This window comes from Somniosus microcephalus, chromosome 13 (genome assembly GCF_052327205.1).
Source record: "Somniosus microcephalus isolate GS21.2 chromosome 13, FLI_Smic_1.0, whole genome shotgun sequence".
Taxonomy (NCBI): Eukaryota; Metazoa; Chordata; class Chondrichthyes; order Squaliformes; family Somniosidae; genus Somniosus; species Somniosus microcephalus.
In genome coordinates, this window is record NC_140999.1 from 67,681,038 (window position 1) to 67,704,205 (window position 23,168).

The 23,168-nt window shown below is 45.3% G+C and overlaps 1 protein-coding gene across 3 annotated transcripts in view; it reads left to right on the plus strand.

Moving 5' to 3' along the window:
* Positions 1-23,168, plus strand: part of LOC147108400 (AP-1 complex subunit mu-1) — a 105,253-nt gene that overhangs the window by 23,753 nt on the left and 58,332 nt on the right. For all 3 annotated transcript variants that reach the window (XM_086004989.1, XM_086004988.1, XM_086004987.1), the window contains exons 5-8: positions 3,895-4,037; positions 5,625-5,696; positions 7,621-7,779; positions 12,141-12,266. In XM_086004989.1, the coding sequence (XP_085861115.1) occupies positions 3,895-4,037; positions 5,625-5,696; positions 7,621-7,779; positions 12,141-12,266 (500 nt within the window). The remainder of the gene's footprint in view (positions 1-3,894; positions 4,038-5,624; positions 5,697-7,620; positions 7,780-12,140; positions 12,267-23,168) is intronic.

Here is a 23,168-nt window from a genome sequence, read left to right on the forward strand (position 1 = left end):
AGAATTGTCTTCACTCAGAGGGTGGTGAATCTTTGGAATTCTCTGCCCCAGAGGGCTGTGGAGGCTCAGCCGTTGAGTATATTCAAGACTCATTTCTCTTTGGAAGGAGGAGAGCATGCCAGGGGATCTCAGAGATGACGTAATTGTGACCATCTTCAAGAAAGGTGACGAGTCCGATTGCGGCAATTACAGAGGAGTTTCCCTGCTGTCTGCCACAGGGAAAGCCATCGCAAGAATCCTCCTCAATCGCCTTCTCCCAGTGGCCGAAGAGCTCCTCCCAGAGTCGCAATGCGGATTCCGCCCACTAGGGCACGATGGACATGATCTTCACCGCACGTCAATTACAAGAGAAATGCAGGGAACAGCACCAACCACTGTACATGGCCTTCGACATTGTCAACCGTGAGGGATTATGGAGTGTCCTCAAATTCGTCTGCCCTCAAAAGTTTGTCACTATCCTCCGCCTGCTTCACGACGACATGCAAGCCGTGATCCTGACCAACGGTTCCACCGCAGACCCAATTGACGTACGAACCAGGGTCAAACAAGGCTGTGTCATTGCACCAACGCTCTTCTCGATATTCCTTGCTGCAATGCTCCATCTCGCCCTCAGTAAGCTCCCCACTGGAGTGGAGCTAATTTACAGAACAAACGGGAAATTGTTCAACCTCCGTCGCCTCCAGTCCAGATCCAAGGTCGTCCCATCCTCTGTCGTCGAATTACAGTATGCAGACGGCGCTTGCACCTGCGTTCACTCGGAGATCGAACTCCAAACCATCATCAACACCTTCAGCGAAGCGTACGAGAACATGGGCCTTACACTAAACATCCGTAAGACAAAGGTCCTCTACCAACCTGCCCCCGCCACACAGTACTGCCCCCCCCCGATTATCAAAATCCACGACAGGGCCTTGGACAACGTGGACCACTTTCCATACCTTGGGAGCCTACTGTCAGCAAGGGCAGACATCGACGACGAAGTCCAACACCGCCTTCAGTGTGCCAGTGCAGCCTTCGGTCGCCTGAGGAAGAGAGTGCTTGAAGACCAGGACCTCAAACCTGGCACTAAGCTCATGGTCTACAGAGCAGCAGTGATACCCGCCCTGCTGTATGCTTCAGAGATATGGACCGTGTACAGCAGGCACCTCAAAGCACTGGAGAGGTACCACCAACGCTGCCTCCGCAAGATCCTGCAAATCCATTGGCAGGATAGGCACACCAACGTCGGTGTTCTCGCTCAGGCCAACATCCCCAGCATCGAAGCTTTGACCACGCTCAATCAGCTCTGATGAACGGGTCACATTGTCCGCATGCCCGATACGAGACTCCCAAAACAAGCGCTCTACTCGGAGCTCCGGCGCGGCAAGAGAGTCCCAGGTGGGCAGAGGAAACGCTTCAAGGACACCCTCCAAAGCCCCCTTGAAAAAGTGTAACATCCCCATCGACAACTGGGAATCCCTGGCCCAAGACCGCACAAAGTAGAGGAGAAGCATCCAGGAAGGCGCCGAACACCTCGAGTCTCTTCGCCGGGAGCAAGCGGAAGCCAAGTGCAAGGAGTGCACATCCACCCACCTGCCCCTTCAACCACCGTCTGCCCCACCTGTGACAGAGACTGTAGGTCCCGCATTGGACTCAGTCACCTGCGAACTCATTTTTAATGTGGAAGCGAGTCATCCTCGGTTCCGAGGGACTGCCTGAGAAGAAGAAGAGAAGATATTCAAGACAGAGATCGATAGATTTTTGGATATTAAGGGAATCGAGGGATGTGTGGATAGTGCAGGAAAGTGGAGTTGAGGTAGAAGATCAGCCATGATCTTATTGAATGGCGGAGCAGGCTCGAGGGGCCAAATGGCCTACTCCTGCTCCTATTTCTTACGTTCTTAAATGTAGAAGCAGTTTAAAGTGGGTTGTTCAAAACTATTTCTGTCTTGCTCACATATTTCATAAAAAGAATTGTCCAACTTTTTCCAGTCAAACGAATACTTGTTGCCAAGCTGCTGGATTTGAGCACGAGCTGCTCATCTGATGGATGCTTCACATCCAGCAGCAAGTGTCCCACTGTGGTAACACATCTGTCCTGGCCCAAGATACCAACCCTAAAGGCTGTTTGAAAGTATTGATCAGTGCTGAAAGCGTGATTGAAAGTATTGATCGTTGCTGAAAGGGCGATTGAAATTATTGATTCACTTTAAAATGATAGTTGGAAACTGAAAACTGGGGACAAAGAAATGGAGTTACTTGACAGTTACTGCACATCTGTCTTTACTCAGGAAAAGAAGCGGAAGTTTACTGAGTGAAGACATCCATTTTCCAGGAATGGCAAAGGAGGAGCTGGACAATATGCAAATATTAAAGGGTATCGGGTTATGAAAGGATTACACATTTTAAAATAAAGTTCCTGGTGCAGACAACTTGCACCCACGAGTCATAAAGGAAATGGGGACTGAAATTAATGAAATATAATTGATATCTTATTAAGTTCAGGAGAGATTCCTGAGGATTGGAAAATGGTTAACCAATATGTTATCTAAAAAGTGTCGCGAGACATTCCTGTAGGAGACTATAGACGAGTAAGTTTGTTATCTGTTGTCGGGGTAGAATTTGAAATAATATTTAGAGGAGTGAGTATGTGGAAAAGAACAAATTAATCTTTAGGTACATGAAAGAATTATGGTACCAGTCCACAATGTACACTACTGTGGCGGTACCACCGGTTGTACCTTACATAAAGACACATAATTCCCTTTAACTTACCTTACTGTATGTTTAACTTACCTTTTGGGGCCGTTGCCCTTTTAACTTAGCTGTTGGGGCCATTGCCCCTTTAAGTAGCGCACTGACGTCACGTCACGTACGACGTGACGTGCGTGCGGCGGCTGCCGGCCCGACTCGGCCTTCCAGGACGGCCGCCGGCACAACCCGGCCTAGCGTCTTCGGCCGCATCGGCCAGCCGACGGGAGCGACGCGATCTTCTGCTCCCGCGGCAAGCACTGGCTCAGCCTGGCCTTCAGCTCGCGACTTCGGCCTCAACGGCCAACGACGTGCATCACGTGACGCCCTAAGCGCGGGAAACGCGAACGACGTGATGACGTCATCACGCTCTCCACAGGACTGCGAACTCAGTCCTCGTGGAGTCCCCGCTGGGACAAGACCTATACCACGGTGCTCCTACAGTCAGCCATCTTACCTGATGTAATTAGTCTGTTCCTGTAAATAAACAACTTGTTAATAGTTCGTCGAAGTCAAACTCTCTTATTTAGTGGCGATCTACACGAACCGCTACACTACCTCCATTTATTAGTGATTTGCAAATCTGTAAGTAAGCAGAGCTTGGAACAACATTTACTTCTGGCATAGTACTAAACAACAACAACTGCTATTTATATAGCACCTTTAACGTAGTAAAACGTCCCAAGGTGCTGCACAGGAGTATTTTAAGACAAAAAATTGACATCAATCCACATTTGGATAAATTAGGGCAGGTGACCAAAAGCTTGGTCAAAGAGGCAGGTTTTAAGGAGTGACTTAAAGGAGGAAAGAGGTAGCGAGGTTGCGGGGGGCGGGGGGGGATGTTGTGGGGCTGAAGGAGATTAGAGATAGGAAGGGGCGAGGCCATGGAGGGATTTGAAAACAACGATGAGAATTTTGAAATCGAGGCGCTGCTTAATCAGCACTTTTCCACCTGCTGTGAACCCACTGGTTGCGCTTCACAATGGGAAGTTTCTGTTTAAAAGTTACAATATCAAGTGTTGGTTCTTGCTGTTTCAGCATTCCTATTATGATCTCCAGGTAGTAATTGGCAAACCATTTTGAGCCTTCCTTTTGAGAGAGAGAAAGCCTTGGTGCTGGAATGTTGAACTGTGTTAAAAGGGTTCCCTTTCTTTCCTGAGGCAGGAGGGAAAAGCAAATCTGTGGAGCTGGAAGATGTGAAATTTCACCAATGTGTACGCCTCTCCCGATTCGAGAACGACAGAACCATTTCCTTCATTCCACCAGACGGAGAGTTTGAGCTGATGTCCTACCGTTTAAACACACACGTAGGTATTGAGCTGTGCGCAATGAGTGAGTCTTGGATGAGTAGGTAATAGGTCTGAGTGCCTATGAAGTGCAGCTTGGAAAATCTGACAGGTTACAGGAAATCACTAGATGGAGATTCACAATTAATTATCAATGGGCTATTGTGATCCAATGCATTTCCAGTTCTCTCAATAACCTACTCACCCAGTGATGAATAAATACATAGTGACACTGTCTCCTTTTCCACGTGGCTTTCATAACCAAGTGATCGCCCCTTGGATTGATCAAATGGAGATCGTACAAGTTTGAGCGAGTGTGTAAAACCTGCAATTTCAATGAACCAACAGCCTTCAAGCAACCCATAGAATTGTACTGAGAGCTTCTGCACGACAAAATCTGTTTCCCCCATGAAATTATTTTGATCAAAAGCAAGGAAAATGCTAACGTTTATTTTTTGGAGAAGTCATTCCGAGGATTTGGATTGGGAATGCAGCAGGGGAGGGGGTAGCTGTTGTCTGGGCTGGAATCCTGGCAATGGGAGGGGCATTGTCTTGGGTGGGTTGGGCTGTGGTGGGGAAGGGGGCTGTTGTCTGAGTTGGGTGGGCTGGGATCATGGCAGGGGTTGCAGTGGGAAGCAGTTGGATTGGGCGGGCTACAATTATGACAAAGGTGAGAGTCTGGGCTTGTGGTGTTGGTCGTGCTGCAATGTTTCTTTAACCCCCCTGTTCCGATTTTAAAAGCTGTAGAAGTTTGTATAGAACAAAATGTTCAACTGTGGAAAAACATTTACCTTGTCCTGATTTGTTTGATTGGCATGCCAAGCTTAACAGGTTTCCATAACTGATTATAGAGTGAGCTCTTTGTGTATGTGGTCAGGCCTCAATCGCTGACCATATGTCCTTGGATTGTCCCAGCACTAAAGTCACCAACTAATCATGGTCACAGGCCTGCATTTGATAACGGGGCTTGAATGGCACCTCGTGAGTAAACCAACAGTTTTCAAACTTTTCTGTTCATATTCACAATCCAAGGAACCTGATGACCTCTCTGCTGAAAGATGGTGTCAGCTACTCGAAAGAAAACACTGCTATCCTGATAGAAACAGTTCATTCATTACCTTTTCCTGCATTTCATTACTTTTTTCTCCATTCTTGTTGACTTACTAGCAGGTTATTTCTGTCTCCAAACCTGTTAGCAAGTCAACAAAGGCAGGAAAAGATGTAACATGATTCTCAAGAACACGGTGCGCTCAGCCTGCTGTATGTCCCACCCCCAGTTTGAAAGCCTGTGGAGCATTTCAGACCCTAGCACCACTGACGGGCAGCATGCTTGGTCTCAGTGAGCTCGGTCATGCCCGCCACCTGTGGTCCCAAGTACTTGTGTACACTGAATTTATTGATTTTCTTAAGTCGCTGCACCTGTGAATGCTGCAGTGGTTGGTCAGAGTGTGGCTGTAAAGCAGGCACACTCGTGTATTAACCTGTGGATTTTCCAATTGGAGTGGATGAGGACTGAGCCTGACGGAGAGCTTGTTGCCTTTTTAAAGACTCGTTCCCAGTTAAAAGTTAGTGATGGTACTGATGATCCTGCATTTCTCTGATCACCAGGTCAAGCCTCTAATCTGGATCGAGTCGGTGATCGAGAAGCACTCCCACAGTCGGATAGAGTACATGATTAAGGTGAGTTATTTCTCTTCTCGCATTCAAATCGATCAAGCGTCAAAACCCAGAATGGACTAGTTATTTTCTAAAATATCCAGCTCCCACAGGAGTTTCGGAATCACCGACTCAACTGAGAAATTTCAGCTGCAATCCACTTGAAATGAGCTGAACCAATCACGCCTCCATTAAATAGTTTTGTGGTGAAATCATTATTCAGGATAGAAGGTTGGGAGATAAAAAAAAACTCACGCTGACTTCCAACAGAACTCCCATCACAATCAGCACACCACTTTAGTTCCAATTTAAAACAAAACTGTGCACCTAACTTCTCTCTCTCTTCCTTGTCTAACCTATGGTATGAATAATACAGGCCTAGGGAGCACAGGGTATACAAACAGCGATGGAAAGGAGAAGACCCTCTGGTCCATCCAGCCCGCTCCACAATATGTACCCACCGAAAACCATGCATGATCGGTATCCCATTCGTGGTGCTGACCATAACTCACTGACTACCAGGACAGCCCACTCGTATGGTATACGAACCATATCCCCCCATCTCCTCGTGTTGGAATCCAAAGTGAAGTATTTTTATAAATGTGTGTTTCTGTATAATGTGCAGTAATCTAATGCTCACCAGCACTGTACTGTGAGTGACATATTGCAAGAACACTGCAGTGTGAATAATGAGAGCCCACTGTCTCTGATTCGGAGCCACGGTCTCCGCCAACAAATAAGTAATGCACTCTTGCCTTATTATAATACAAGCTAAATGGGTGTGTGTATAAAACCAGGTGTACAAGTCAAAATTGGAGTTGCGTGGCATAGTGAATCTGTCGAAGTGTAGCTTACAGCATCAGAGCAAGCACATACCCTTATCACCCACCCCCATTTAAATACAAGCAAACTGCAAGAAGAATAATCGTTTTACTACTGCTGGGCAGACCATCAGGAGCAAGCTTGTGGTTGTGTCCCTGCCATTGTCATGATTGCTCTTTCAAGTACCCATCTGCGTTTGAGTTCTCATGAGGTCACTTGTACAGACACCAGTGGAGGTTTACCTGAATCCTTGTCTCTCTTGATCACTTCAAATCCTGCAGCGTGACGTCTGTGATTGAGACCTAAATTCCCAGAGCACTATAACTGTTCAGGTCCAGTGGTACAAGCAGCAGTTTTGCACAAACATTCTGGAGCATTTAGTAGTGTTTGAAACAGTATGGCATTACTGAGAAGCACATTGCAGCAAGACTGTACTAATAATGGAGGTGAAAGAACCAGAGGGGACATGAGAAATTTCTTTACAGAGCGAGTTATGATCTGGAATGCACTGCCTAAAAGGGCAGTGGAAGCAGATTCAATGGTAACTTTCAAAAGGGAATTGGATATATACGTAAAGGAAAAAATTGCAGGGTATGGGGAAAGAGCAGGTGAGTGGGACTAATTTGATAGCTCTTTCAAAGAGCTGGCACAGGCACAAGGGGCCGAATGGTCTCCTGTGCTGTGTGATTTTAGTCTCCAGGCTGTAAGCCATCTTCTGGTTCACATGATGCAATAGGAGCCCTTTGACGTGCCAGTGCCTTGCAACATAGCACCAACCTGTGTGTTATCACTTATGTTCTAGTACCTTGCATTGTTCCTCCCTTGTTCTGGAATTAAAAGCTCCAACTTCAACAGGCTTGGCACATTGGGGCTTAGAGGAGGCACTTGAAACCAGTAGCTATTTATTTCCATGGATCTCCAATTGAATGTATAGATTTTAGTGGATATGTTGCATGCTGTGTTTTCTTATTTCTGACTGAAACACATCAAAAGTCAGAATGTGTGCGGTTTTAAAAAAAACACAAGTTGCAAACCTTGGGTAGACGTTCCTGTTGCTTATTCTGTCTGGTTAAACCCGGTGTTAGGCGATACTGAGTCACTCTAACGGTTTTGTCTCTTTCCTCAGGCCAAGAGTCAGTTCAAACGTAGATCGACAGCCAACAATGTCGAGATCCACATTCCAGTCCCAAACGATGCAGATTCGCCCAAGTTCAAGACCACAGTGGGCAACGTGAAGTGGGTACCAGAAAGCAGCGAAATAGTGTGGTCAATCAAGTCATTTCCAGTAAGGGTCCGCGTGATTTACGAGTGTGATAACGAGCTCTATAAATATTCTGTGTATAGAGACTGTTTTAAAAAGGGAGCCCGTGAAATATGTAAAGGAATAAGTACTTTTTATATTAGGAACGTATGAACATAGGAACAGGAGTAGGCCATTCAGCCCCTCGAGCCTGTTCCGCCATTCAATTTGATCATGGCTGATCTGTATCTTAACTCCGCCTACCCACCTTGGTTCCATAACCCTTACCCAACAAAAATCTTAATCTGTTTTTAAATTTTCAACTGACTCCCCAGCATCCACAGCTTTCTGGGGGAGAGTTCCAGATTTGCACTACCTGTTTGAAGAGGTGCTTCCCGACATCACCCCTGAACGGCCTGGCTCTAATGTTAAGGTTATTCTGCCTTGTTCTGGACTCCCCCACCAGAGGAAATAGTTTCTCTCTCACCAATTCCTTTCATCAACTTAAACACCACAATTAGATCACCCCTTAACCTTCTGTACTCCAGGAAATACAAGTCTAGCCTATGCAACCTGTCCTCTTAATTTAACCCTCAAAGCCCCAGTATCATTCTGCTGAATCTGCACCACACCCCCTCCAAGGCCAATATATTGAGGTGCGGTGCCCAGAACTGAATATTGATTGGATAGTCCACACGTTCCTTTAACCCGTAGCCATGAACTAAATGGTATTACGGATCGACCATGCTTAGCACATAGGGTATGTCAGTTACATAGAATTACAGACATTACAATATAGAAACGCCATCGTTTGCCCCAACAAATTTAGCAGTAAATAATAGTGCACTGAGCTGTCCCTCCCTTGTTCTGGAATTGAGAGCTCCAACCTCACTCCGTGTTGGTGTTTATTCTCCACATGAGCAGTAATCCTAATCCCATGTGTCCGCTCTGGTCCCACATCCCTTTATCCCCATTACCTTCAACCACCTATCTAACTCATTCTTCAGCGTTGACATGGTCTGTGGTTTCTTTCTTTTTATTTGTATTTCCTCATACCAGGTAGCTCCTTGTGACTCTGTGCTGTACCTTCTCTATTGCCTCAACATCCTTACTATAGTACACTAAACATCCGTAAGACAAAGGTCCTCTACCAACCTGCCCCCGCCACACAGTGCTGCCCCCCCCCCCCCCCCGATTATCAAAATCCACGACAAGGCCTTGGACAACGTGGACCACTTTCCATACCTCGGGAGCCTGCTGTCAACAAGGGCAGGCGTCGATGACGAAGTCCAACACCACCTTCAGTGTGCCAGTGCAGCCTTCGGTCGACTGAGGAAGAGTGTGTTTGAAGACCAGGACCTCAAACCTGGCACTAAGCTCATGGTCTACAGAGCAGCAGTGATACCCGCCCTGCTGTATGCTTCAGAGACGTGGACCATGTACAGCAGGCACCTCAAAGCACTGGAGAGGTACCACCAACGCTGCCTCCGCAAGATCCTGCAAATCCATTGGCAGGATGGGCGCACCAACGTCCATGTTCTTGCTCAGGCCAGCATCGAAGCTCTGACCACGCTCAATCAGCTCCGATGGACGGGTCACATTGTCCGCATGTCCGATACGAGACTCCCAAAACAAGTACTCTACTCGGAGCTCTGGCGCGGCAAGAGAGCCCCAGGTGGGCAGAGGAAACGTTTCAAGGACACCCTCAAAGCCTCCTTGAAAAAGTGCAACATCCTCACTGACACCTGGGAATCCCTGGCCCAAGACCGCACAAAGTGGAGGAGAAGCATCTGGGAAGGCGCCGAACACCTCGAGTCTCTTCGCCGGGAGCAAGCGGAAGCCAAGCGCAAGGAGCGCACGTCAACCCAAGCACCCCACCCACCCGCCCCTTCAACCACCGTCTGCCCCACCTGTGACAGAGACTGTAGGTCCGGCATTGGACTAATCAGCCACCTGCGAGCTCATTTTTAATGTGGAAGCAAGTCATCCTCGGTTCCGAGGGACTGCCTAAGAGGAGGAGGAGGAGGAGTGCGGAACCCAAAATAGTACAAAGTGCTCCAAATGTGGTGATTGCTAAGATTTTTACCATTACATCTTGACTTTAATATTCTATACCTCCCGCCAATGTTCCCTGTAATTTTTAACGGGCTGCGTGGCCCATTCAAAATCCGCGCATGCTGCGTTTCTTTCCAGTTTAAATGCTGGCTCACCGGCTGCGCTGGAGCGCTGCGCGCTTGCGCAGCTTAAAGCGAACATTGCCTCTTGCCATAAATCCCAATATAACATTGGCTTTTTTTTTTAAGGCTTTTATCTGCATGAGGTGCTGGTTTTTCTTGAGAACCATAACTCCCAAGTCCCTCTGCTCTTCCGCATCACCCAAACTTTCCCCATTCGAAGTATAATTATTTTATTTTTTCTACCAAAATGTACTACAGGAAGCTTTCTGGTATTCGGCACGGACGGGACCGACATGTTGCCGGTTCATCAACAATTCCGGATAACCAAACGCTATAGTAAAAGGCTCGGAGCTCCGTATAAAGCAACAAACCCTGTTGCTTAGCAGCTTCAAAACAATCGGCACAAGTTGCAAGCATCTCTGTAGCTTAGCAACAGCTTCAGCTACAACCTTGCACAGCAACAAATCAATTAAAAAAAGTAACAAAGTTTAAAAAAATAAATAAATAAATAAAAAGTTACCTGAACCGACTCCTGAATTTTGCCGGTGGATCGAGCGTTCCGGTTATTTAGGGGCCAGTTAATCAAAAGTTTCCTGTACCTGTCAGAATTCAAGCTGCAACTTTTTTGCCCATTCCACCATCTTATTTATCAATTATTTACTGTGCTCCTATTTTAGTATCTGCAAATATGGACACCATTGCCTCTAGCCCCATATCCATTGATGTAGACAATGAACAGGGTGGTCCTAGGACAAGCTCTGAGACATGCCTACCCACTTCCAACCACTCTGAGAAACTGCCCTGATCTCTTGTTCTACATTTACTCCCTTCTAACCAGTCTTTAATCCAGTTTGCTACTGCCCTTCATTACATGCCCCTTAATCTTTTCCAGTAGTCTCCTGTGTGGTACTGCAGAGTTTAGATTATCTCTGGTCTTTCAGATAATCAGGATTGACTGCAAACCAATATGGTGGGAATATTGTGTTTAATCAGAGTTTAAGATGGAATATACACACTAGTTATACAGCAAAAACATACGACCGCGACAAACAGCTGGTACCAGTCCCGATCGGACAGACGGCTGCCGTGTGTGAACAGTTCTCCGGCTTACGGCCTTTCTTCCTCTCCTCCTAGAACCTCCAAGAATGGGTCCACTCCCGGAAGAGTGTTAGACCAGCCCCACTCTTGTATGGCTTTCCCCTCCAACGTCTGTGCTAAGAGTTTTTAAGGTCTTGCTTTTATTCCCTTTTTGTGTACAATATGGACAGGACCATTTAACCTGTAAGGGTGGTTCTTAAATCAAGGTGCCCAATGGTGTGTTGAGTTCTTTGTCTTGACTTTCAGATGAAAGCCCTCCCCTAAAGAGTCTCGTGCTTTTCCCTCGCATGTCTTTCCTGTTTATACATTCTGAAGGCCCATCCATCTGAATTCCTCTGATCTCTCCCGTCCTTATCCTCCCAAGTCTGGAGTCAGACATTCTCGGCCTTCAGATGTTCGTAGCTGCTTGTTATCAGTTATTTATGTTCAAGCTGTTCATGTAGCTTTAGCTATGCAAAACTAACTATTTCATTCCCTTATCAGACTATTGTACCATGGAATGAATCACACAATTCCTAAAGATATCCTCTATTTTATTCTCACACACTGCTTAACTTGCACATTTTAAGGCAGCTTTGTTAAACAGTCAAAATCCTGACTTGGCATTATGATATGGTTATTAGCAGTAATGGAAGAAATGTAGGCATTGAGCCTTAGTTGGTCAAAGTAAAGATACATAAAACAAAGTCAAAATGCTAACTTACAAACAGCAGATAGCTAGCTTGGAAACAAGACTATATATAACTCTCGCAATGCGGAATGCTGTAACATCCGCAGAAAATCAAAACACAAGCAGATTCCAAGTATCTTTTTCAGCTTCATCCTTAGCTGTTTCAGGACCACTCATTGCCCATTTTGCCTTCCTACCTGAGTACTTTCCACTTGTCTGTAATAAACTTCATCTGTTGTTTCGCTTTGTCTCTCAGCTACCTCCTCCAGTTCCACTGCGCCTCCTTGTTTGGCTTCATCTACAAATTAGACCAGTTTGCATAAGCTTTCTGATGGAAGCTTGGTGCCTGAATTTTAGTGATGGTAGAGTTTGAGGTTGGTTGAGAGTGGGGATCGAATGGAGTGTACAGTAAAAGTGTTCGTTGTCTGTCTCTGTCTGACTTTTTTTCTCCATGTCTGCAGGGCGGGAAGGAGTATCTGATGAGAGCGCACTTTGGGCTCCCTAGTGTGGAGGCTGAAGACAAGGAGGGAAAGCCACCTATCAGTGTGAAGTTTGAAATTCCCTATTTTACCACTTCAGGAATACAGGTGGGTGCATGATGCATTTATGAACAGTGGATGGTGCTGTTGCCCTATTTTCCAGAAGACTGGAAATGCAGTCTGTAAAGTGGAAACTTCTGTTGAGGGACATTGCAAGAACATTTTGTTTACAATTTCCACTATCCCAATTACATTGCGCCCTCTGATGTGCCTCCAGGCAGCTCTGGTTGTACTTCTGACTCGTGCACCAAGCAGTTTGCATAAGTTGTCATTGACTTTTTCAGCTATATGATTGCGTTCCCAGGCTTCCACATAACCCACTTCAACCGCAACAGTTGTTAATACGGAACTAAACGGTTCAACATTACGGGTCCGTTCCCAATAAATCTCTACTCTCTCTAATCACGCACCAGCGGGTGCAGTTTGACGTTAGAAGATAATGAAGTTGGCTTAAAGCTCTGCCGACAGCTGTTTGGAGCAAGCCCAGACTTTGGTCCCAACACATGACAATTATGGTTATCCAAATGTGGATTTGTAGCAACCCCGGCTTTTCACAGTGCTGGTTAGCAAAGACACTTGCTCGTGTTGTTCTGCCTGTAATACGCAACTGTTGCTCTGAGACTGCCTGAAGCAGTACATAAGAACAGGAGTAGGCCATTCAGCCCCTTGAGCCTGTTCTGCCATTCAATTAGATCATGGCTGATCTGTATTTTAACTCCATTTACCCGCCTTGGTTTCATATCCCTTAATATCCTTACCCAACAAAAATCTGACGGCCTGAGTTTTGAAATTTAATTAACCCTCAGCCTCAACAGCTTTTTGGGGGGGAGTGTGCCAGATTTCTACTATCCTTTGTGTGAAGAAGTGCTTTCTGACAGCAACTGGATTGTTTTAATTGCATGTAATATAAAATATATCTCTTAAAAAGAGGAAAATGAACACCCTTATTCCACAGTGCTTGTCACTTACCCGGACCAGCTAAGGCTGTCCACGTCAGATCATCGCTCAAGTCTTCCTGAGTGAGGACGTCTGGTCTTGTTGGAGATGCTACAGATCACTGCTCCTGCATTAAAGTAATGAGAATTACTATTACCCTGGTTCTCTTGGGCTGCTAGTTCTGAATCCAGTTTGCAGCCAGTGCCCAGAGACACCCCAAGGGAATCTGTACAAAAGTACCAGGACTGTTGCAAGTTTCGGGTCTGCCCGAGATATTCTCTTGGGTTCAGTGGCATTGGTCACCCTTGTGAGCGGTCCCCACGTTAGTGTAACCCGGGCTGTAGCCAAAGTTCCCTCTAGGCTGCGCAGCTATCTGCTGGTCCTGTGCAGCCTGGGACTGGCTTTTCCAATGTGAAATTCCGCGCATGCGCGAAACTTTGAATGGCCCGCGCACCCAGAATAAAATTAGGGGGAACATTGGCTGTAACGATGATCTGAGCTTGGGTGTGGTGTCTTTCGCGTGTGCCCTACTCCAACTTTTCGGAAGGCAGACTATTAGGCCAGATCCACATCGGTAAACTGCTGGATTTTACAGACAGTAAGTGAACACACACAGTAACAGCTAGAATCAAATCTCACCTTGCTCCAACTGACTTCGGTTGCCCCCTCACGATTAAGAAAACGATAATTTAAAATATACCACGCTATCCCTATCAGGCTGCTGTGGCTTTTTCTGATCAGTATTACTTGCTGAATTTGACCAGTGCGCGCGCTCTCAAGCAGGGAAATCTGTTCACCCCTTGTCTCCCTTAACCAGGTCTTACACCAAATTGACCTGCACATATATTCCTCTTCATTCTCCCCTTACCGACTGGACAGGAAACTAACACCTGACCTGTGACCCTCTCCCTGCCTGGGGATTGGCCAGTATGGCTACCAATGAAACTGGCTACTGCTCATCTCTCTCCCGACCCCCCCATTTAAAGGCATCTCATTGGATTATAATAACGAGCAATGTTATCAAGGCCCAATCCCCACACTCCTGCTCCCAACCTTGGCCTTCTGCCTCCATAGCCAACTTCTCCACTCCTGTCCCAGTCTCCTGTTCTCAAACCAGGGTGTACTCTTTTGTGTGGACACTAAACCAAATAGCCTGTAACTAATAAAACTTAACAAATTAAATTAAAACCACATTGGCCGGGGTGATGATGCACTCCAGTCCCCGTGGTGCCCACCGGTCGCAGAAGGCCTTGAACGTGCTGGTGGCAACTGCGTGCTCCATCTCCAGGGCCACCCGGGAGCGGACATGGCCACGGAAGAGAGGCAGGCAATTGGGCTGAGCGACCCCCTCGACCGCCCGCTGCTTGGACCTATTAATGGCCACTCTGGCCAGGCCCAGGAGCAGTCCCACGAGGAGGTCCGCCCCCCGACCTGCCCGCTCCCCTCCGCACCGGGTGACCAAAGATCAGGAGCGTGGGACTGAAGTGCAGCCAATTCAAATAATGGAAGAGGGGCTGCAACCTCTCCCACTCCATGTGTACATGGAACACTGACTCCTCCAGTCAAACCAGGGTGCATGCTCCCTGATCTCAATCCCTTTATTCATTTAAAAATAAAAATTCTCTCTGCTTTTACTGCAACCCACTCCTCCTCAGCATGCAAGGAATACTGCATGCGATGAACTAATAATCTGTGCACAGAGACGCTTGTGGTATATGGAGTGCGCATCACTTGCAATAGCGAGCTGCTAAAAGGTTCATCTGTTCCTGAGCTGTGAGGCCCAATGACACTCGGTCGTGCACGTCTTGTCGTCATTACGCACACTGTCTGATTTACCCAGAGGAGCTACAGCTGTCTCCCACCCCCCTCAACTGGAACAAACAGCAAACTAGATCCGAGAACCAATGTTCCCTTTAACGGGCCGCCCGTGTGTGGTTTATGTGTTGAAAAGCCGGCTGCGCGGGATCCCTGGAGCACTGCATAGCCGCACAGCTCGCCTGGTACTCGCCTGAAATCTGACATACTGCTCTTGTTCAGTCCTTGTAACCCTAACCCGCTTTAATTCTAAAATAACAACAGAAAGTGCTGGAAACACTCAGCAGGTCAGGCAGCATCGAGGAGAAGAGAAACAGTCAACGTTTTGGGTCGAACCCTTCGTCAGAACTGGAAAAGATTAGGGAGGAAAGATTTTTAAGCAGGGGAGGTGAGGAAAGAACAAAGTGAAGGTCTGTGATAGAGACATAGAAAAATAGGAGCAGGAGTAGGCCATTCAGCCCTTCGAGCCTGCTCCGCCATTCAATATGATCAAGGCTGATCCTCTATCTCAATACCATATTCCTGCTCTCCCCCCATACCCCTCGATGCCTTTTGTGTCTAGAAATCGATAGGCTGGAAGGCAGGAGAGATTGACTGACAAAAGGGATGATGGTGCAAGGCAAAAGGAGAGGTAATGGGACAAGTTAAGAAACAAAAGATGGCTTGAGATGATGTGTGGATGATGGCAGCAACATTAACAGTTACCATGTAAGGAAACGAGGGGGCAAAAAAGAGAGAAATACAGGGGCCAATTTATAGTCTGAAATTAATTCTATCCTGACCTCCTGCCAACCTGCTCATTGCATCATGTCCAATGCCTTTTTGTGAGTGAATTATATTCAGGTTAGCAGTGAGCACAATACAGGTTGGAAACATGAGGGTGGTCCTGATTTTACTAGTGTTGGCCACTAGGAGGTGCTGTCTACACACGCTGCAGCTCCATCTGTTGCACACCTGACCTCAGTGTGCACCACCATCTAGTGGCCACGCTGCAGACTTCACCTTCAGGATATAAACGGCGAGGGGGAACGACAGCAACGGCTTGTATTTACATAGTGCCTTTATTAATGGAGATAAAACGCCCCATAGACATGATCAGAGAAGTGGAAGTCTGGCCAAAGAAGGAGATATCGGGAGAGGTGGTCAGCGGTTGGTTTTAAGGTGGGGGCTTAAAGAAGGAGAGGTAGATGGAGATGGAAGGATTTCGACAGCATGCAGCCTAGACAAGAAAAGGCATGGCTGGCATACTGTTTGCAGCTGGAAGATTCCAGCACAGTCATAATGGGCCAAATGGCAGCCTTCTGTATCATTCTATGATAGATGGGTTCTGTCCTAGTTGGTTATGTCCTCCATATTCACAGTGCGCCTCGATAACAAAGAACAATAGAGTACCCTATGGACTTCATCCTAGGGTCTTAAAAGAAGTGGCTAGTGAGATAGTTGATGCGTTGGTTTTAATTTTCCAAAAATTCCTAGATTCGGGGAAGGTTCCATTAGATTGGAAAGTAGCGAAGGTAACTCCTTTATTCAAAAAGGGAGGGAGACAGAAAGCAGGAAACTACAGGCCAGTTAGCTTAACATCTGTCCTAGGGAAGATGTTAGAAGCTATTATTAAAGACATTATAGTAGGGCACTTAGAAAAGTTCAAAGTAATCAGGCAGAGTCAACATGGTTTTGTGAAAGGGAAATCATGTTTAACTAATTTATTGGAGTTCTTTGAGGAAGTAACATGTGCTGTGGATAAAGGGGAACCGGTGGATGTACTGTACTTAGATTTCCAGAAGGCATTTGATAAAGTGCCACATCAAAGGTTATTGCGGAAAATAAAAGCTCATGGTGTAGGGGGTAACATATTGGCATGGATAGAAGATTGGCTAGCTAACAGGAAACGGAGTAGGCATAAATGGGTCATTTTCTGATTGGCAAGATGTAACGAGTGGTGTGCCTCAGGGATCAGTGCTGGGGCCTCAACTTTTTACAATTTATATAAATGACTTGGATGAAGGGACCGAAGGTATGGTTGCTAAATTTGCTGATGACACAGATAGGTAGGAAAGTAAATTGTGAAGAGGACATAAGGAGGCTACAAAGGGATACAGATAGGTTAAGTGAGTGGGCAAAGATCTGGCAAATATATGTATAATGTGGGAAAATGTGAAGTTGTCCATTTTGGCAGGAAGAATAAAAAAGAAGCATATTATCTAAATGGTGAAAGATTGCAGAGCTCTGAGATGCAGAGGGATCTGGGTGTCCTAGTGCATGAATCGCAAAAGGTTACTCTGCAGGTACAGCAAGTAATTAGGAAAGCTAATAGAATGTTATTTATTGCGAGGGGAATTGAATACAAAAGTAGGGAGGTTATGCTTCAGTTATACAGGGCATTGATGAGACCACATCTGGAGTACTGTGTACAGTATTGGTCTCCTTATTTAAGGAAGGATGTAAATGCGTTGGAAGCAGTTCAGAGAAGGTTTACTAGACTAATACCTGGAATGGGCGGGTTGTCTTATGAGGAAAGGTTGGACAGGCTAGGCTTGTATCCGCTGGAGTTTAGAAGAGTAAGAGGTGACTTGATTGAAACATAAGATCCTGAGGGGCCTGGACAGGGTGGATGTGGAGAGGATGCTTCCTCGTGAGAGAATCTAGAACTAGGGGTCACTGTTTAAAAATAAGGGGTCGCCCATTTAAGACAGATGAGGAGAAATTTTTTCAGAGGGCCATGAGTCTTTGGAACTCTCTTCCTCAGAGGGTGGTGGAAGCAGAGTCTTTGAATATTTTTACGGCAGAGGTCGATAGATTCTTGGTAAGCAAGGGGTGAAAAGTTATCGGGGGTAGGCGGGAATGTGGAGTAATCAGATCAGCCATGATCTTATAGAATGGTGGAGCGGGCTCGAAGGGCCGAGTGGCCTACTCCTCCTAATTCGTATGCTCGTATGTAAGGGAGATGGACTCTCTGTTCTATGACTTTTACCCTTTTCTCTCTTGGACCACGCAGACTTTTTACATAGAATTACATTGAATATGCGGCACAGAAACAGGCCATTCGGCCCAACCAGACCATGCTCCACTCGAACCTCATCTAACTTATCAGCATAACCCTCTATTCCCTTCTCCCTCATGCTTATCTAACCACCCCTTAAATGCATCTATACTATTTGCTTCAACCACTCCCTGTGGTAGCGAGTTCCATATTCTCAAAACTCTTTGGATAAAGAAGTTTCTTCTGCCTTCCCTATTTGATTTCTTGGTGACTATCTTAAAGTGATGGCCTTTAGTTTTGCTCTTCTCCACAAGTGGAAACATTCTCTCTGTATCCTTCCATAATTTTAAAGACCTCTATTAGGTCACCCCTCAGCCTTCTCTTTTCAAGAGAAAAGAGACCCAGCCTATTCATCCTTTCCTGATAGATATACCTTTGCATTTCTGGTATCATCCTTGTAAATCTTTTTTTCAACCTCTCCAGTGCCTCTATATCCTTTTTATAATATGGCCACCAGAACTGTGCACAGTACTCCTAGTGTGGTCTAACCATGGCTCGATACAAGTGTAACATAACTTTTCAATTCAGTCCGTCTAGAAACTTTCCCTGGAATGAGCCAATGGGATTCCTGACTGTCAGGTGCTCTTTTTAAACAAATCTTGTGTTTTAAAATAAAAAGTTATTGGCACAGAATCCTAGGCATGATGGTGAAATCAAACATGCAGATGCTACGGGGGTCGGGCAGGACATAGAGTTGTCTATAATGTATAGTGTGTGAATGTGAGAAGACTGAATTTTTATTTTATTCAGGATAGATAAAAAATTTACTAGGAAAACTGCTTGGTTTGAGATGGGAAATGTAACCCTTGTTTCCATTAATTTGTGAATTTTGATCTTTTGCTGGTGGAAAAAGACCAAAGGTAATTGTTTTGTGGGGGGAAGGGCAGTCCCCTGCAGTGTTGTCTCCTAGACAGATGTTAACCTTCCCTCGTGGGCCGCACTGGTTTCAGATCATTGCCCATGGTAGATAGAGGAGAACACCACTCAGAGGTTACTATGGCTACATAATATACACAGTGCGCCTTGATAAAATAACAGGAACTCTCAGATTAGCACAACAGATGCTGGGAGCAGCGCTTCAAGGGTTAAGTGGTCCCTTTGGGCATTAAACTACACGAGAAGTTAATTTGGTCCGAGATCAAGCTTTACCACACTGCTGTGTGAAACAGAGTCTGAAAGTCATTGACCCGATGAGGGCTCCAATGCCAGTTGATTTTTTGAGTGCATTGCATTGGAGAGATGCCATCAGAATGAACTGAACTTGGATCATATCCAAGTGTAATGAATCTTCTCATGCTGTGCATTGACCAGGGTTATGTACCAAAAGCCCATGTTTTTTCTGTTTGTATCTTTTCTCCCATTTTATTTCAGCTAAACGGAATAAAAAGCAGATCCTGATAACTGCTTGACCTTTGGCATAATGGGGTCCACATCCTGCACCAGTCCAGGAGGCTATAATGGTGTCCACAAATATTTTTAAAAACTCATTGGATAAAACCCCTGGGAATAATGGATGGATTACCTCCGCCCATTTTAAAAGAATCTAGAGAAGAGATGGCAGAGGCACTATTACACGTTTAATAATTCATTCGAAAAAGGTGTAGTGCCTGAGGACTGGTGGATGGCGAATATTACACCTATATTTAAGAAGGGAGAAAAGAACATGTTCCAGGGTACTAGAGACCAGTCAGCTTAACATCGGTGGTAGGAAAAATAATGGAATCCCTACTGAAGGAGAAAATAGAAGAACATCTAGAAACCAAAATATAATAATGAATAGTCAGTATGTATTTCAAAAGTGAAAGTCTTGCTTGACCAAACTCATTGAATTCTTTGAAAAGGTAACAGAGAGAGTAAACAAGGGTAATGTAGTAGATAGAATTTATCTAGATTTTCACAAGGCCTTCAATAAGGTACCACATAAGGTCAGAGTATGCAAAGTCAGGGGACAAGTAGCAGAATGGATAGCTAGCTGGCTGCAAGACAGAAAGCAGAGTAGGGGTAAAGGGTAGCTATTCAGAGTGGCAGAAGGTGGAAAGTGGGGTCCCACAAGGATCAGTGCTGGAACCGCTGTTCACCATTTATATTAACGATTTAGAATTTGGAAATCCCAAACACAATTTCTAAATTTGCAGCTGACACCAAGCTTTGGGGGGGGGGGTGGGGGGGAAGTAGTCCATACTGAGGAGGACTGCAACAAATTACAGGAGGACATTAATAAACTTGCAGAATGGTATAATTAGCAAATGAAATTCAACATAAGTGTGAGGTATTACATTTTGGTAAGAAAAGGACGGAGGTCACTTGTTACTTGGAAAATAAGAATCTAAATGGGGTAGAGGAGCAAAGGGATCTGGGATTACAAATTCACATCACCAAAAATAGTGACGCAGGTTAATAAGGCCATTAAAAAAAATCAAACCAAATACTAGGGTTTATTTCTGGATAGAATGGAAAAGTAGAAAAGTTATGCTAAACCTGTATCGAACCTTGGTTAGACCACACTTAACTGCGTACAGTTCTGGTCACCATATTATAAAAAGGATATAGAGGCACTGGAGAGGGTGTAAAAATGATTTACAAGGATGATATCATAAATTAGAGGTTATACCTATCAGGAAAGGATGAACAGGCTGGGTTTGTCTCTTGAAAAGAGAAGGTTGAGGGGTGACCTAATAGAGGTCTTTAAAATTATGAAAGGTTTGATAGATACAGAGAGAGTGTTTCCACTTGTGGGGAAGAGCATAACTAGAGGACGTCAATATAAGATAGTCACCAAGAAATCCAACAGGGAATTCAGAAGAAACTTCTATACCCAAAGAGTGGTGAGAATGTGGAACTCGCTACCACAGGGAGTGGTTGAAGCAAATAGTATAGATGCATTTAAGGGGAGGCTGGACAAACATATGAGGGAGAAAGGAATAGAGGGTTAAGCTGATAGATTTAGATGAGGAAAGACTGGAGGAGGCTCGTGTGGAGCGAGTTGGGTAGGATTGATTGGGGAATGTCACTCAAAGGGTTGACGGTGCATAGGCAATGGCAAACATTCAAAGATCGCATGGATGAACTACAGAATTTGTTCATCCCAGTTTGGCATAAAAATAAAACAATAAAGGTGACTCAACCGTGGCTAACAAGGGAAATTAGGGATAGCATAAGATCCAAGGAGAGGACATATAAATTGGCCAGAAAAAGTAGTAAACCTGAGGATTGGGAGCTGTTTAGGATTCAACAAAGGCAGACAAAGGGATTAATTAAGAAGGGGGAAAATAGAGTATGAGAGTAAGCTTGCAGGGAACATAAAAACTGACAAGTTTTTATAAATATGTGAAGAGAAAAAGATTGGTGAAGTCAAGCGTAGGTCCCTTGCAGTCAGAATCAGGGGAATTTATAATGGGGAACAAAGAAACGGCAGACCAATTAAATAGATACTTTGGTTCTGTCTTCACAAAGGAAGACACAAATAACCTCCCAGAGATGTCAGGGAACATAGGGTCTAATGTGAGGGAGGAACTGAAAGAAATCAGTATTTGTAGGGAAATGGTGTTGGGGAAATTAACGGGATTGAAGGCCGATAAATCCCCAGGGCCTGATAATCTACATCCTAGGGTACTTAAGGAAGTGGCCCTAGAAATAGTAGACGCATTGCTGGTCATCTTCCAGAACTCGATATACTCTGGAACAGTACCCATGGATTGGAGGGTAGCTAATGTTACCCCACTATTCAAAAAAGGTGGAAGAGAGAAAACGGGGAATTATAGACCGGTAAGCCTGACATCGGTAGCGGGGAAAATGCTAGAGTCCATTATAAAGGATGTAATACAGGTAGACTATCCCTTATCCGCAATTCCGAAATTCGAAAACCTCTGAAAACCAAAAGTTTTTTCATGGAGCGTAACTAGAGTATTTATGGTCTATATTTATCCCACTATTTAATTTACCAAATTATTACTGTACAAATAAACTAATACTATTTATAGTCTTTATTTATCCCACTCTGTGAATATTCATAAGGTTCGCTGCAGAAATATTAATGTGTTTGCTTACGGGGTGCTGCCCAGACCCCCACTAGGGTGTTACATACTGATTCTGAACACCATTCTGAAATCCGAAAAACATCTGGTCCCAAGGGTTTCGGATAAGGGATAGTGCACCTGTAGCAGAGCACTTGGAAAACAGTGACAGGATCGGACAAAGTCAACATGGATTTACAAAAGGTAAATCGTGCTTGACTAATCTACTGGAATTTTTTGAGGATGTAACTGGTAATATAGATGAGGGAGAACCAGTGGATGTGGTGTATTTGGACTTTCAAAAGGCTTTCGATAAGGTCCCGCATAAGAGATTAGCGTGTAAAGTTAAGGCACATGGGATTGGGGGCAAGGTATTGACTTGGATAGAGAACTGGTTGGCAGACAGAAAGTAAAGAGTTGGAATAAACGGGTCTTTTTCCGAGTGGCAGGCAGTGACTAGTGGGGTACTGCAGGGATCGGTCCTAGGACCCCAGCTATTCACAATATATATTAATGATCTAGACGAGGGAACTAGATGTAATATCTCCAAGTTTGCAGACGACACAAAGCTGGGTGGGCGTGTGTGCTGTGAGGAGGATGCTGAGAAACTCCAGGATGATTTGGACAAGTTGGGTGATTGGGCAGAAGCATGGCAGATGCAATATAACGTGGATGAATGCGAGGTTATCCACTTTGGTGTCAAAAACAAGAAGGCAGATTATTATCTGAATGGCAATAGATTGGGAGAAGGGGGAAGTGCAACGAGACCTGGGTGTCCTTGTGCACCAGTCGCTGAAGGTAAGCATGCAGGTGCAGCAGGCGGTTAAGAAGGCAAATGGTATGTTGGCCTTCGTAGCAAGAGGGTTCGAGTACAGGAACAAGGATGTCTTGCTGCAGTTGTACAGGGCCTTGGTGAGACCACACCTTGAGTATTGTGTGCAGTTTTGCTCACCTTATCTGAGGAAGGATGTTCTTGCCATGGAGGGAGTGCAGCGAAGATTCACCAGACTGATACCTGGGATGGCAGGAATGGCGTATGAGGAGCGATTGAGTCGATTGGGCTTATACTCGCTGGAGTTTAGAAGAATGAGAGGGGATCTCATTGAAACTTATAAAATTCTGACTGGACTAGACAGACTAGATGCA